The sequence below is a fragment of the Hypanus sabinus genome, chromosome 7 (assembly GCF_030144855.1).
Source record: "Hypanus sabinus isolate sHypSab1 chromosome 7, sHypSab1.hap1, whole genome shotgun sequence".
Lineage (NCBI taxonomy): Eukaryota > Metazoa > Chordata > Chondrichthyes > Myliobatiformes > Dasyatidae > Hypanus > Hypanus sabinus.
Genome location: NC_082712.1, coordinates 95,007,949 through 95,025,029, shown reverse-complemented (window position 1 = coordinate 95,025,029; position 17,081 = coordinate 95,007,949). Strand labels below are relative to the sequence as shown.

Genomic DNA, 17,081 nt, shown 5'->3' with positions numbered 1-17,081 from the left:
AGCCCGCCAACAATAGCTTACAGACTCAGAAGAAAGAACAACATTAATCCCAATTGGTTTACAAAGGAATACAATTCTCGTTATCAGTAAATTTTAACCCAAACAAGCTCCCAGCACTCTCGCAACAAAGAAGCATTCCTACTTTTAACAAAACAAAGAAGCCATTTTCAATTACATACACAGTAACAAAGAAAAAGAAGAAATCCCCTTTACATGAGGAAGGTCTGATGGCTCTGGGTCTTTAATCACTGGAGTTTAGAAGAATGAGACATGATCTCATTGAAACCTCTCGAATATTGAGAGGGCTAAATAGACTGGACATGCAGTGAATGTTTCCAACAGTGAGAGGGCATAGCCTCAGAAGGATGTCCCTTTAGAACAGACATGAGGAGGAATTTAACACAGATGTTGGTGAAATTGGGGAACTCACTGCCAAAGATGGCCACAGAGGCCAAGTCTTTGGATACATTTAAAGTGGATTGGTTCTTGATCAGCAAGGATTTTAAAAGGTTACTAGAAGATGGCATGAGAATGGGGCTGAGGGGGGATGATATTCAAAGCAGGCTTGATGGGCTAAATGGCCTAATTCTGCTCCTATATTGTATGGTAATCAAATATCTGTCATTCCCTCCCTCTGGAATATATACATTGATTCAGCCTCAGCTCTGTATTGGAAGAAATTGCTCCCCTTCTGCCTTAAGTGGGTGATTTTTTTATTCTGAAACTATGGACCTACTTCAAGATAACCCCATGAAAGGAAACATACTCTTAGCATCCACTCTATATATCTTAGTAAGATCATTCATTTCTTTAAAACTGAGTATTGGCCCAAGCTCTCCTCATAGATCTATCTCTTTGTTCTCAGGGTCAAGCTCACAAACCCTACTTTACATCACCACTAATTCAAGCATGTTAAAATACGGAGACCAAAATTGTAAGCAATAGTCCAGGTGAGCAGCTGGTGCACATCATAAGTCCTGGTTATGCGACCACTGATGCCAGGCAGACAATCTCTTAAGAGTATTGGTAATGGCTGGGGTCACCCATCTTGTGAAGACACTGCCCCGAAGAAACAATGGCAAACCACTTCTGCAGAAAAATTTGCCAAGAACAATCATGGTCATGGAAAGACCATAAATGCACACGTCATACAATACAGCACATAATGTTGATGACTCCAGGTGTCAAGATGGCAGGAAAGAATAAAACTGAACTCACTGAAGGAAACTAAGAAACGTATTGAAATAGAATGATCTAGGAGTATGTGGCCTTGGTACAGGTAGATTATGGAGATGAAGAGGATATAGTATTGACAGGGAGGTCCTGTTCAAACAGTAAGACAATGTAGGCCACATCTAAAGAACTGTATGGGTCTCACACTACAGAAAAAAAATTGACAACATCAGAGGAGGTTTAAGAGGGAGCCAGAGAATATCAGTGAAGAATCGGATTCAGGTTTAACATCACTGGCATATGTCGTGAAATATGTTGTTACGCCTGCATGCCTCCTTGTCACCATAGTTGTGTCATCAGCAAATTTATAGATGGGATTTGAGCTGCACCTCGTCACACAGTCATGGATGGAGAGACAGTACAGCAGTGTAGATCAATAGAGTAGAGAGTAGACAGCTGAGCCAGATTTTCTTTGAAATGGAGTTCAGAGGAGAGTTTTAAAAAGTATATTGAATTATGAAAAGCCTGAATTAAATACGAAGGACACATTTTCTTTGACAAACAACTTTATATTATAACTTTAAGCTAATGGGCAGAGAACTATGTTTAGACACAGATGGAAGTTAAGGTTTGGAAGGTTTTGTCTAATTGAAGCACGAACCCTCAACACACTAAAAGCAACCTGTTTGCACAAATGGTGCCTGATAAACAACAAGACTAGAGACCGGGAACTAGGTTCAAGGTGGTTATTTTTGGCCAAGATGCTAGAAATCCAAGCAACACACACAAAATGCTGGAGGAGCTCAGCTGACCAGGCAGCATCTATGGAAAAAAGGTACAGCTGACATTTTGGGCCGAGATCCTTTGGCAGGACTGGAGAAAAAAAAGACGAGGAGGAAGAGAGAGAGAAACTCAGGTGATTGGCATTTCCCATTCTGATATGCCAGTGGCCACCCATTTTAAATCCACTTCCCATTTCCAATCAGGTATGTCAATCCAAGGCCTCCTCTACCGTTGTGATGAGGCCACATTCAGGTTAGAGGACCACCACCTTGTATTCCAGTTGGGCAGCTAATGGCACGAACATCGATGTCTTGGGCTTCTGGTAATTTCCTCCCCCCACTCCATTCCCCATCCCCTTTTCCCTCTCTCACATCTCCTTGCCAGCCCATCACCTCCCTCTGGTGCTCCACCCCACTATTCTTTTTCTCCATGGTCTCTCCTCTCCTATAGGACTCCCCCTTCTTTAGCCCTCTATCTCTTTCACCAATCAACTTCCCAGCTCTTTCCTTCATCTATCCCCCTCCCAGTTTCACCTATCACCTTGTGTTTCTTTCACTCCCCCCCACCTTTTAAATCTACTCATCTTTTTTTCCCTCCAGTCCTGCCGAAGGGTCTTACCCTAAAACGTCAACTGTATTTTTTTCCATTGACACTGCGTGGCCTGCCGAGTTCCTCCAGTATTTTGTGTGTGTTGCTCAAACATCAAAACTTCCATTAACATAGACAGGAAATGTATTGACATAGTGCAAGGCATTCAATCACCCACATTGGCTGCATAATTCCTGAGCCATAGGGTCACATGCAAGGCACAGCATTTGATGCTCATAAAGTCTCCTGAACAGGGCAACAAGCTGGATCTTTTCTGAGGGTTCCAGTTGTGGCTGTGGGATCAAAAGTACATGTGGTCTCAAATAACATTAATTTAAATTTTTATTATTTAGAGATTCTGCACGGTAACAGGCCATATCGGTTCAATAAGCTGGCACCGCCCAATTACACCAACTTGATCAATTAACCTACTTAACCACGTCTTTGGGATGTGGGAGGAAACCTATGTGGTCACATGAGAATGTACAAACTGATTACAGACAGCAGCGGAGTTGAGCACAGGTTGCTAGCGCTGTGATAGCGTTATGCTAACCACTACACTACCAAACTGCCTTCCAGTTGCATTAGATTCCTCAATATGATTTCTGTCCTCAGGTCTCTGCAATGTGCCTTGTTTGGACATATCACCAGTTCACCCTTGTGCTTTTTGAGAGGGCTGCCTAGCATTGTCTCCCAGTTAGCAACAAGTAACGACACAGATAAGAAGTTGGGACAGAGGTCACTGAAGAACTTTTGGAACATAGCTAATTTTAATTTATTGACTGAATTTAAATTCTCAGCTGCTGCTGTGGTGAAGTGCTACAGCACTGTGTAATGCCACCCCCCCCCCCCCCACCCACCCCAGGAACTAACACAGCATAAGAGGAGAAAGCCTATTTTGACTGTTAAAAACAGTTCATTGTATGACTGATGAACACATCAACTGTAAATGGGTTTGTATATTTTTTTTCTTTTGGCAACGGTTGCTACAAATTATACAACCATTAGAGCAAAGGAAGACATTGAACAATTTAGAAGACCATAAGACATAGGAGCAGAATTAGGCCTTGTGGCTCATCGAGTCTGCACAGCCATTCCATCACGGCTGATTTATTATCCCTCTCAACCCCATTCTCCTGCCTTCTCCCTGTAACCTTTGACACCCTGTTTAATCAAGAACTCATCAACCACCACTTTAAATACACCCACTGACTTGGCCACCACAGCTGTCCGTAGCAATGAATTCCACTGATTCACCACCTTCTGGCTTAAGAAATTGCTTCTCATCTCTGTCCTAAAGGGATGTCCTTCTGAGGCTGTGCCCTCTGGTCCTAGACTCCCCCACTATAGGAAACATTCTGCATGTCTACCCTATCTAGGCCTTTCAATATTTGACAGGTTTCAATGAGATCTACCCTAACCTCAGACATTAAATCTTTCTTTCCTGGGATCACTTCATGAACTTGCTCTGGATCCTCTGCAATGTCAGCATATCCTCTCAGATAAAGGGCCTAAAACTGCTCACATTACACCAAGTGTGTGTGGTCAGAACAATGCCTTATAAAGACTCAGAGATAGATCCTTGCTTTTTATATTCTAGTCCTCTCAAAATGAATGCTCAAGCTGCATTTGCCTTCCTCACTGACTCAACCTGTAAATTGAGTTTTAGGGAATCTTGCTCAAGGACTCCCAAATCCTTTTGCACATCTGAATTTTCTCCCCATTTAGCAAATAGTCTACTCTTTTATTCCTTCTACCAAAGAGCATGACAATACACTTCCCTACACTATATTACCTTACAGCCCTACAAAATATTCTCTTTCAATTGATCTCATACTTTCTCTCTGATAGCCCACACTGGCTCTGACTTCACCTCCCCTCCAGTACTCAGGAAGGTGTCATCCATCACGAAGGACCATCGCCATCCAGGACGCGCCCTCTTCTCCTTACTGCCCTCAGGGAGGAGGGTACAGCAGCACACTCAACATTTAAATAATAGCTTCCACTCCTCCGCCATCTTCTGAACTGTCCATGAGCACCACTGCACTATTTGGCTTTCTTTTAAATATATATTTTACTGTAACTTAAAGTAAACTTCTAGCACTCGGAACACAACAGGCCTTTTAACCAGACCATTTAACCTACTCTAAGATCAATTTAACCCTTGCCTCCCACATAGAATTCCATTTTTCTATTGTCAGTCTCTTCTATGTCCATAATATTTCTGCCTCTACCACCACCCCAGTTGCATTTTACACCCACCCACCATATTCTGCGTAAAAAATAAACTTGCCTTCAGTCACCTTAAAGTTATGATCCTCATATGAGCCACTTTGGGGAAAAAAGCCTCTGGCTTTATCAAGTCATCTTTCATCCTCCTGCTCCCAAAGAGGAAAGCACTAGCTCGCTCAATTATAGCCTCATAAGACATGACATCTATCTCACTGTACTGCTGCCGAAAAAAAAAACCCAAATTTCACAACAGCTCAGTGATAATAAACCTGATTTTGATTCCCCTGCTACAAGGTTAATGGCAAGACTTCATGCATAAAGATGGTTGGAAAACCCTGCCCTATCACCACCAATGACAATTTCCCTCACATCCTTGTTTCTTTGGTCCAATATCTGCAGGAGATGAAATTTCTTCTCATCTCGGCCCTGAAAGGATAACCCCTTATGTTTTGTCAAGGAAGGGGAAATATCAATTCCCACATCTAACCCATCACTTTACTTGTCACATGTACATTGAAACATACAGCGAAATGAGTCGCTTGCGTCAACAACCAATGCAGTCCGGGGTGGGGGTGGGGGGGGGGGGGAGAGACAGCTGACAAGTGTCATCAGGCTTCTGGCACCAATATAGCACACTCACAACTTACTAACCTGAACCCGCACATCTTTGGAACATGGGAGGAAACTGGAGCACACGGAAGAAACCCCAGTCACGGGGAAACCCCGTAGTCAAACTCTTCACAGATAGTGGCGGGAATAGGACACCAATCACTGGCACTGTAAAGCATGACACTAACCACTTCCATGCCATCCTCATCTGTGTCAAGATTCCAATTAAACCACCTCCCAGTCTGTAAAATTATAATATAGGCACTGTCTCTTTGTTCTCCTCTCATACAACCAACCCACCACTCAGTGAATCATTGTGGAACCCTCTCTATCCCAAGGCCATCCTTCAATAGCTTGGAAGATCAGGCCTGTAACACAATACTACCAAAGCCAACATCCTTGAATTTCTCATTATTTAAAAAAGTCTTCATCCCTTTATCAAAGTGGATCATCTCACCTCACCACTCTCAGGTTGAAGGAACCACACCTTATATTCTGTCTGGGTAGCTTCCAATGTGATAGCATGAACATCAATTTCTCCAATTTCCAGCAGCTTCTCCCCCTCCCACCCTTCTCTCTTTTTCCATTTCTCATTCTGGTTACCCCTTCTCTTCTTACCTGCCCATCACCTCCCTCTGGTCCCCACTCCATCTCCCCTTTATTCCTTGGTCCACTGTCCTCTATTATCAGATACCTTCTTCAGCCCTTCATCTCATTCACCTATTCCTTCCCAGCTTCTTACGTTCCTCCCTCGCCTGGCTTCACCTATCACCTGTTCAACTTCTCCTTCCTCCCACCTTAGTCTGACTTCTTTTCCCTTCCTTTCCAGTCCTGATGAAGGATCTTGGCCCGAAACATCAACCACTCCTCACACGATATGCACTGTTGGGTGGTGGAATGCCAATGTGTCTCTGCCAAAGGAGGTGCAAGGCACTCCTTCCCTCTGCTGGCCTGCAGGTCACCCTTGGGCAAGGTGTGACACCTACTTAGCCCCCTCCTCCACATGAAATTATGGGAGCAGTTGGTGCATATCACTTGTCCTGGTTATGCAGCTGCTGACACCAGGCAATCTCTGAAGAGTGTGGATAATGGCTGGGGTCACCCGTCTCGTAAAGACACTGCCCAGAAGAAGACAATGGCAAACCACCCCTGTAGAAAAATTTGCCTAGAACAATCACCACAATCATTTACATCGTACCATACATATGTAATTCTGGTAAATCTTACCCTCACTGAGGTTCCTCCATATAGGAGCAGAATTAGGCCATTTGGCCCATCGAGTCTACTCACGGCTGATCCATTTTCCCTCTCAGCCTCAACCTCCTGACTTCTCCCCATATTCCTTCATGCCCTGACTAATTAAGAGTCTATCTTAAATATACCCAATGACCTGGCCTCCACAGCTGCCTGTGGCATATCATCCTTCTTCTACACTATTTATTATTTTGTAATTTACAGTAATGCTGCTGCAAAACAACAATTTCTCGTCATATTTGGCAATAGTTATAAGCATGTTTTTATATAAAACGACTACTTTAAAGAAAAAAGTTTTCACCCAAATGCTGGTATTTTATTTACTCACTGATCTCAAACAATAGGCCAGTTCCATCTTCCAAAACATACCCTAACGCGTAGAATTCTTGCAAGCGTACTGTTTGTTGACATATCAGAAATAAGAGTGCACGTCCCCCACTATTAACACGTACAAGGGCTAAAGTGCAGCCATTACCTGATGTTGCTGATCATTGGGGCGCTATTGGACCTGCGTAATGCCGGTGCACCCCCGCCACCAGCCGGCACTGCCCCGCCGGCCGCCGCGCAGCCGCACTGGTCCACCTCCATCCGCTCCTCCTGCGCCATCGAGGGGGAGTGGACGCCAGGCCGCAAAGCCCCGGGCTCGCGTAACCCCGACGCTGCGTCGGCCACTCCCCCCGCCCCTTCGCAAGCACCAATTTTAGGCCGGCGGAAGCCTCGACAGAGGGCCCACGGACACAGAAAAGAGCCGTTCAGAGGACGAGGGTGTCGCGTCTCAGGTTTTCCGTCATGTTTTTCTTTAGCCCCGCTCCTCTTTCTCCGTCCTTCGCCACTGTGCGATGTGAGGGGGCGCCGGGTGCGGGGCAGACCTACGTCTCCGCCACGGCAAGCGCCAAGCTCGGGCCACCCGGTTGCTAAGTTTCCATCTTGCTGTTCCAGGACATTCCTGCGGAGGGCACCTGACCCACGCCAGCGCCTTCTGCGTCATGACGTATCCTATTAGGGACAGCGTCTGGCATCACTCTCGTCCACTTGAAGGCAAAGGGTGGAAAAAGAAAAATGGCGTCAAAGGAGCCACGCTTTTCTCCCTCCCCCACCTCCATAAGTCAGCGGGTGAGCTCTTGCTGAGAGTTGCAGGTTCGTATCCCAGTGCATTCATTGTTGGTGGTACTATATTTAAAATTAAAGCAACTCTAGATAAGTTCACGCTTCAGAAAAAACTTATGAAATCTAGGAAGTTTTCTTTTCATCAAAACTCCAGAAATACAACATACACAAAATGTTGAAGTAACTTAGCTCATGAACGAAAATGACGTTTCGAGCCGAGGCCGTTCGTCAGGGTATAAGTGCAGTACAGTTGACTATACAGCCCATTTCCTAAAACAGTGATTCAAAAATCTGTAGATGCACCAAGTTTGAAATAAAAGTTTAAAAAATCCTTACCATTTCAGTTGAAGGGTCTGGACTTGAAACGTTCACTATCGATTTCCCGCCATAGATGCTGTCTGACCTGCTGAGTTCTTCCATCAACCCTTGCGTTGCTTCAAAAGATTCAATGGGTCAGGCAGCATCTGTAGAGAGAGATGTTTCTGATCCTCTACCCTTCTGATGAACAACAGCCCCATCAGGTTCACTCTGCAATCTCAGCATTACACTGCAAATTAATCTCTCTCCACCACCCATCCATTTCAACCCCACTGATCACCCTCAGGGGTAGGAAGTAGGTTGCACAGGTGTGAAAGAGGCTGCAGAGGGTCGTAGACTCAGCTCCAATATGGGCATAAACCCTCCCAATCATTGAGGATGTCTTCAAAAAGCACTGCCTCACAAAGGTGGAGTCTGTCATCACCATCCAGGCTATGGCTCTTCCAATTACTCCCATTGGGGAGAAGGTACGGCAGTCTGAAGACTCCCAGTCAATGATTCAGAAATAACTTCTTCCCCTCCACCATCAAATTTTTGATTAACAGTGAGATTTATGAGCCTCACTATTCTGCTAGATAAATAAATATTTATTTGTTATTGTAACTTGTAGTGTCTTGCACTGTCCTGCTGCCACAAAACATCAAATTTAGCAAGATAGGTCAGTGATAATAAACCTGATTCTGATCTTTTGACTAATATTCACAATCTGACCTTGAACCGCCAACTAAGGTCCTTCAATGAAATGGCAGCTTGCAGTTTCCTCAGGAGAAAAAGGTCACCTTTGTCTCGCTGTGTTAAACACCAGGAGGGGTACAGAGTGCTGTTTGCAGTCTCCTTTGCTTCAATCAGTTTTCTCCCTCCCTCAGCAGCTGCCTGGGGATCCAAAAGTGATTGTTTACAGACAACACAGTGATGTAGCAGTTTCCACAGTTGCTTTACGATGCCATAATCACTGATCAGGGTTTGATTTCATCCACCAGGGACATTTATCAGGAGTGCTGCATACGCAGGGCCATTAATATTATCAAGAATCCCACCCATCCATCCAGCATCCTCTTTCACTTTCTACCACCAGACAGGAGACTCTGATGCATAAAAACAAGAATGGACTGGATGGGAAAAGGCTTCTTCCCTGAGGACACTAGGCTTCTAAACTCCCTGTCGCATTGCATTCAAAGTGTCACTGGTTGATCTGTTTAGTACCCTAGAATATTTAATTTATGCACTTTGTTTATCGATGTGTAATTCGTTTGTAGAGTTTCCGAAGGCCTTTGACAAGGTGCTGCCCATGAAGCTGCTTAGCAAGAGCCCATGGAATACAAGGAATTTACTAGCATGGGTGCAGCACTGGTTGATCGGCAGAGAGCAGAGAGTGGGGATAAAGAAATCCTATTCTGGCTGGCTGCCAGTTACCATTGGAGTTCCACAGGGGTTGGTGTTGGGACCACTGGTTTTTATGATGTGTGTCAATGAAGTGGACTATGGGATTAATGGATTTGTGGCTAAATTTGCTGATGATACAGAGATAGGTGGAGGAGTGGGTAGTGTTGAGGAAACAGAAAGCCTGCAGAGACTTAGATAGTTTAGGGGAATGGGCAAAGAAGTGGCAAATGAAATACAATGTTGGAATATACATGGTCATGCACTTTGGTGGAAGAAGTAAATGGGCAGAGTATTATTTAGATGGAGAGAGAATTCAAAATGCAGAGATGCAAATAGACTTGGGAGTCCTTGTGCAGGATACCGTAAAGGTTAACCTCCAGGTTGAGTCGGTTGTGAAGAAGGCAAATGCAATGTTGGCATTCATTTCTAGAGGTATAGAATATAAGAGCAGGGCTGTGATGCTGAGGCTGTATAAGGCACTTGTGAGACCACACTTGGAGTATTGTGTGCAGTTTTGGGCTCCTTAATTTAGAAAGGATATACTGACTTTGGAGAGGGTTCAGAGAAGATTCACGAGAATGATTCCAGGAATGAAAAGGTTACTGAATGGGGAATGCCTGGCAGCTCTTGGGCTGTATTCCCTGGTGTTCAGGAGAATGAGGGGGGACCTTGTAAAAACATTCCAAATGTTAAAAGGCCTGAACAGATTAGATATGGCAAAGTTATTTCCAATGGTTGGGGAGTCTAGGACAAGAGGGCATGACTTCAGGATTGAAGGACATCCATTTAGAACAGAGATGCGGAGAAATTACTTTAGTGAGACGGTGGTAAATCTGTGGAATTTATTGCCACGAGTGGCTGTGGGTGCCAAGTCATTGGGTGCATTTAAGGCAGAGATAGATAGGTTCTTGATTAGCTAGGGCATCAAAGGGTATGGGGTGAAAGCAGGGGAGTAGGGATGACTGGAAGAATTGGATCAGCCCATGATTGAATGGCAGAGCAGATGTGATGGGCCGAATAGCCTGTTTCTGCTGCTGTATCGTATGGTCCTATTTAAATCCTACTTTCCTAAGTTATCATATGTTATGTGTACGACTGTACACTACATGATCACACAGGTTTCCTCCTATATTCCGAAGATGTACGGTTAGAGTTAGAGAGTTGTGGACATGCTAAGTTGGTTCTTCAAGCGTGGCAACACCCGAGGGCTGCCCCAGCACGATTCTCGCAGATCCGATTTGACGCAAATAATGCATTTCACTGTGTGTTTCAATGATTCGGTGTATATGAGACAAATAAAGCCAATCTTTATCAAACATTTGTTATCAAACCCTGCTGGAGTTATGAAGTACTTGAGAGCTTTATTGAGCAGTCAAACCACAAAGGGTTGGCAATAAACACAAGCAATATAATTACAAGATTTAGTTCCCCATCTCCCCTGATAAAAGCGCAAATACAGATAAAGTATGTTTGCTTATGTCAGATTTTGTGACACCATGCATCTTTTCAAATTTATTGTCAAAGTATGCGCACCATTAGCACATGCTGGAACTCTAGAGCACCACACACACAGAAGTGCTGGAGGAACTCCAGCATCTATGGAAGTGAATAGACAGTCGACGTTTCAGGCCGAGACCCTTCTTCAGGACTGAGAGGGAAGGGGAAGACACCAGAATAAAAAGTTGGGGACAAGCTGGAAGGTGAAGCCTAGTGGGTGGGAAAGATAAAGGGCTGGTGTAGAAGGAATCTGATAGGAGAGGAGAGGAGAATGTACCATGGGAGAAAGGAAGGAGGGGACCCAGCGGGAAGTGATAGGCAGTTGAGCAGAAGAGGTAAGATGGCAGAGCGGGAAATAGAAGAATAGGGAAGGGGAAGGGAAACAAAATTGCCAAAGGAGAAATCGATGTTTGTGCTAGGTTGCAGACTACTTAGAAAAAAAATAAGGTGTTGCTCCTTGACCCTGAGTTTGGCCTCATCTTAGCACATGGCAGAATGGGAATTGGGGTGGGATTAAAATAGTCGGCCACTAGAAAGGTCCGCTTCTGGCGGATGGAGCGGAGGTGCTCAACAAAGTGGATCCCCAATTTACATCAGGTCTCACCAGGGTAGAGGGGACTGCATCAGGAATGCCGGACGCAGTAGACAAATCCAATTTGCAGATTGACAGATGAAGTGTTGCCTCAGCTGGAAGGACTGTTCAGGGCCCTGAATGGAGCTGAGGGGCAGGTGTAACATTTCTGTCACTTTCAGGGATTTGTGCAGGAGGGATAAGGGAATCATGGAAGGAACAATCCCTGCGGAAAGTGGAGATTGGTGGGGTTGGGGTCTTGTCTTGTCCATACTGCACCAACTGCTGCCACTGGGCTATAAACATGCAGGAGCAGTGTATGGTTAAGTGCCTTGCTCAAGGACACACATGCCGCCTCAGCTGAGGCTCGAACTAACAATCTACAGATCGCCAGCCCAAAGCCTTAACCACTTGACCATGCGGGTGGGATGGTTAGGATGTGTTTGGTGGTAGGGTTCCATTGAAGATGGTGGAACTGGAACTGGCGGAGAATGATGTGTTGGATGCAGAGGCTCATGAGGACAAGACAAACTCTATCCCTGTTAAGGTGGATGGAAAATGGGATGAGCCTGGATGTTAGGGAAATTGAGGAGATGCTGGTGAGGGCAGCATCAATGTTAGAGGAAAGGAAACTGTGTTCTTTGAAGAAGGAGGACACCTTTGATGTCCTGGAAATGAAACCCTCATCCTGGGAACAGAAGTGGTGGAGAAGAAGAAAATGAGAAAAGGGAGTAACATTCTTACAGGAGGCAGGGTGGGAAGAAGTATAGTCAAGATGGACGTGAGAATCGGTAGGTTTACAAAAGACGCCGGTAGACAGTTTGTCACCAGAGATTGAGAAAGAAGAGGGAGTTGTCAGAAACGGACCAAGTGAATTTGAGGACAGAGTGGAAGTTAGAGACAAAGTTGATAAAATTGAACTCCACATGGGTGCACGAATCAGCACCAATGCAGTTTGTAAATGTAATGCAGGAAGAGTTGGAGACCATTGCCATTGAAGATTTGGAACATGGGCTCTTCTATATAGCCAATGGAAAAACAGTTATAGCTGGGACCCATGTGGGTGCCTATGGCTACCCCTTGAGTCAGAAGAAATTGTGAAGGTGAGGACCACTTCTGCTAGATGGAGGAGGGTGGTAGTGGATGGTAACTAGTTTGATCTTTTGTTAAGAAAGAAGTGGAGAGCTACAAGGGCTTCTTGATGGGGGAATAGAAGTGTATAGGGACTGGAAATCTGCAGTGAAAATGAGGTGGTCAGACACAGGGAATTGAAAGTTACCGAGGAGATTGAGAGCATGAAAAGTGTCGTGGATGTAGATGGGAAAGGACTGAACCGATGGGATAGAATGGAGTCAAGGTATGTGGACATGAGTTCAGTGGAGCAGGAGCAGGCAGAGACGATGGGCCTACTTGGATGGTCAGGTTTACGGATCTTTGCGTATACCACATACAACCTGGAGATTCATCTTCTTGCGGGCACCCAGAAATCAAAGCAACACAATAAAATTCATGAAAAACTACACACAACAAAGACCTGCAAACATCCAGTGTATGAAACAGGACGAATTGTGTAAATAGTTTAAAAAATAATAACAAATTATATGTAGTACATTTTTATTTTATTTACAAATATAGCAGGTACGACCACTCTGGCCCAATGAGCTGGACCACCTATCAACCCACCTAATTTTCCCTACCCCTCCCCTCTTCTTCAATTCTGGACTCTGGCCTCTTACCTCTTCTCACCTACCTATCCCCTCCTCCCTCCCTTTCTCCTGATGTCCACTCTTCTCTCCTGTCAGATTCCTTCCTGTCCAGCCCTTGACCTTTCCCACTCACCTGGCTTCACCTCTCACTCCCTACCGATCCTCCTTCCCGCTCGCCCACCTTTTTATTCTGGCATCTTCTCCGTTTTTCAGTCTCAGCTGGAAACGTCGACTGATTATTCATTTCCATAGAGTTCCTCCAGCATTTTGTGTGTGTTGCTTTGGACTTCCGGCATAAGTAGACTTTCTCATGTTTATACTTAACACCAGCCTAACCACAGGACAATTAACAATGACCACTTAACCTACCAATCAGGACATCTTCGGACTGTGGGAGGAAACCAGAGCATTTGGAGGAAACCCATGCAGTCATGGGAGAACATACAAACTCCTTACAGGCAGCAGTGGGAATTGAACCCAGGTCTCCTGTATGTAAAGTGTTTTGCTAACCACTGCGCTACCATGCTACCTATTAAGAAAGAGGTCCATGGACCAGGGGCTGGGAACGTAGAGCATAGACTAGTACTGCACAGTACAGGCCCTTAGGCCCATGATGTTGTGCTGACTTTTTTTTTACCTACTCCAAGCCTATCTAGCCTATCCCTCTCAGATAGCCCTCCATTTTTCATTCATTCATGTGTCTATCTGTTTGTTGTATAATTATGCTGTACTCTATTAGGAGCTGCGTCAGCCTCCTCTGGTTCAAAGAAAACAAACCCAGCCTATCCAAGCAAACAGCACACTGTTGATGTCTCCTCATTGGGTGATGAACCTTTGCCTTAAGTAATGAAGTTAAGCCTGCCATGGCATGAAGATTAGGAACAGGCCATTGGTCTTGACTAACCCTTGTTGTTGCTTCAGGTCCATGTTCCACCCTCCATCTCCCTGTACCTCATCTCCTTCACCACGGTCTCTCTTGTGCTCCATCAGGGTGGCCCCTTTCTGGGGGAATGTGTTCCAGAGTGCCACCTGGCCTCTGGGAAAAGAGGTTTCTCCTAATTTCCTGAGCAACACACACAAAACACTGGAGGAACTCAGCAAATCAGGCAGCATCTATGGAGGGGAGTAAACAGTCAATGTTACAGACCAAGACCCTTCATCAGGACTTGAAAGGGAGGGGGCAGAAGCCAAAGTAAGAAGGTGGGGAATGGGGAAGGTGTTAAAGTTGGCAGGTGATAGGTGAGGGGAATGAAGTAATAAGATGAAAGGTGATAGGAGGAAGAGGTAAAGGGCTGAAGAAGGAGGAATCTCATAGGAGGTTCTGAAGGGAGAAAAGGGAGGGGCATTAGAGGGTGATGATGGGCAGGTGAGGAGAAGTGAAGAGAAGAGAGGAGAGCCAGAACAGGGAATGGGAAAAGAGAGATAGAGGGAGGGGTGAAATTACCAGAAGTTGGAGAAACGGATGTTCAATGCCATTAACTCAGAGGCTACCCAGACAGAATATAACCATTTAACAATTACAGCATGGAAACAGGCCATCTCGGCCCTTCTAGTCCGTGCCGATGCTTACACTCGCCTAGTCCCACTGGCCCGCACTCAGCTCATAACCCTCCATTCCCTTCCTGTCCATGATATGTTGGAATGGGAATGGGTGGCTGTCGAGAAAGCCTGCCTTTCTCCAATTTTCTGACTGACATGTTATCTGACATGTTATCTCCATGTTCCACTAATTCTACACTCATCTGAGCGGACCTGTCCTGGGCACAGCACATTGATACAATCATTGCGCCGGCAACTTGCTTTTCTTAGATGATTTGGCACTCTAACATGTTAAACTTCTATTTCTGTGATGACGTGAAGTGGCAAATAGATTTCCCTACAGATATGTGTGAACTAATCTTAGAAAGACGTTACCAATGTAGGGCTTTTTCTATGAATGTTAGGGCACCAGGGAGCAAAATGCAACAGAGGGACAGAGAGGTACAAGAGCACCGTTTTCTGAAACCGGCATCACAACTAGCTGTGGTGGTGAGGCGGAGATACATTACAACCAAAGGAGGTGTAAGGCCCTCCTTCCCTCTACTATCCTGCGTGAAGCTATGGGAGCCGGTGGTGGATGGTCGTGCATATCACGAGTCCAGGTTATGTGACCACTGATGCCAGGCAATCTCTGAAGAGTATTGATAATGGCTAGGGTCACTGGTCATGCCCAGAAGACAATGGAAAACTACTTCTGTAGAATTTGCCGAGAACAATCACGGTCATGGACAGACCTTGATCGCCCATGTCGTATGACATGGCTCATAACGATGATGGTGGTGCGAAAAGGAGTTTAGCTTCCTGGCCTTTATCAGTCAGGGACTGCGTATAGGAGTTGGGACATTATGTCACAGTTGTATACATTTGGAGTATGATATAGTTTCTGTCACCCTGTTATGAGAAATATGGTTAAACTGGAGAGATTGTACCAGGACCAGAGGGTTTGAGTAATAGGGGGAGGTTGGCCAGGCTAGGCCCACATTCCTTGGAACATAGGGGTATGAGTGATGACCTTATGGAAATGCTTAAAATTATGAGAGGCATAGATAACTAGATGCTAACAATCTTCCCCAGAGTAGGGGAGAATGAAACTAGGGGGCATAGATTTAGGTTGGGTGGGGGAAAATTTAGAAGGAATTTAAAGGGCAACCTTTCCCTGCAGAGGGTGGTGAGTACATGGAACGAGAAGTGATTGAGGCAGTACAATAGTATTACTGAAGAAGTGCTTGCATAGGTACATGGAGGGATAGGGCTCAGAGAGATATGGATTGAATGTTGGAAACTGGACTAGCTGGACTCAAGGCATCGTGGTCAGCCTTGACTCATTGGGCCAAAGAGCCTGTATCCTTCCTATATTTCTCCACATCTCTAGGTACTTTTCAAAGGGTCCTGACTGGTTGCAGTACAGTCTGGTGCAGGCAGTTCAAATGTGCAAGAACGTGAGAAGCTACAGAGGGTGGTGCCCGGTACGTCACCAACACATCCCTCCCCACCATCGGTCGTATCCACAGGAGGTGCTGCCTCAAGAACGCAATATCCATCATCAGAAGTCCACACCATCCGGGCCACGCCGTCTTCTCGCAGCTACCATCGGGCAGGAAGAACAGAAGCCTGAAGTGTCACACCACCAGGTTCAGAAACTGCGACTTCCCTTCAACCATTCAATTCTTGGACCATCCTACGCAATCCTAATTACTACCTCTCTACAACAAAATCATGACCACTCTGATCACTTTGCACTACAATCGATTTTGTTTTCTTTTTGTTTTAATTGTCTTATTTATTGTTTGATGCATGTTTTTATTGTGAAGCAACACACACACGTAGGTGAAACCGGGAGAGCTGGGAAAATGTCTGGTGAAAGAGGTAAAGGTCTGGAGAAGGGGTAATCTGATAGGAGAGGACAGATGGCCATAGGGAAGAAAGAAAAGGGGGAGAAGCACCAGAGGGAGGTGATGGGCAGGTAAGGAGATAAGGTGAGAGAGGGAAACAGGAACAGGGAGTGGTGAAGGAGAAGAGGGTGGGGGAGAGCAATTACCAGAAGTTCTAGAAGTTGATGTTCATGCCATCAGGTTGGAAGCTACCCAGACATTCTTGTGAATGCAGCTCCTATGTGGCTGCAACGCTGCTGCTAGTAAGTTTCTCATTGCACCTGTGTGTACATGGAATTGTGCAGATGACAGTAAGCCTTACTTTGGCCTTGAGCTGTAAAAATCTTTGATATTTAACCTGACTGGTTATGTTTATTAGAAATGACCTGAATAATACCGATACACTGGCTTTGCTCCCATGGATTTTCTCTGCAATTTTTAAAATACGGG

At 45.2% G+C, this 17,081-nt stretch overlaps 1 protein-coding gene across 1 annotated transcript in view; it reads right to left on the bottom strand.

Annotated features, from left to right (window-relative positions):
• LOC132397010 (P2R1A-PPP2R2A-interacting phosphatase regulator 1-like) overlaps positions 1-7,579 on the bottom strand; it is a 60,549-nt gene extending 52,970 nt beyond the window's left edge. The window contains exon 1 of the mRNA XM_059975223.1: positions 7,115-7,579. Within this exon, the coding sequence (XP_059831206.1) occupies positions 7,115-7,245 (131 nt within the window). The 5' untranslated portion in view covers positions 7,246-7,579. The remainder of the gene's footprint in view (positions 1-7,114) is intronic.
• Between the last annotated feature and the right edge of the window lie 9,502 nt (positions 7,580-17,081).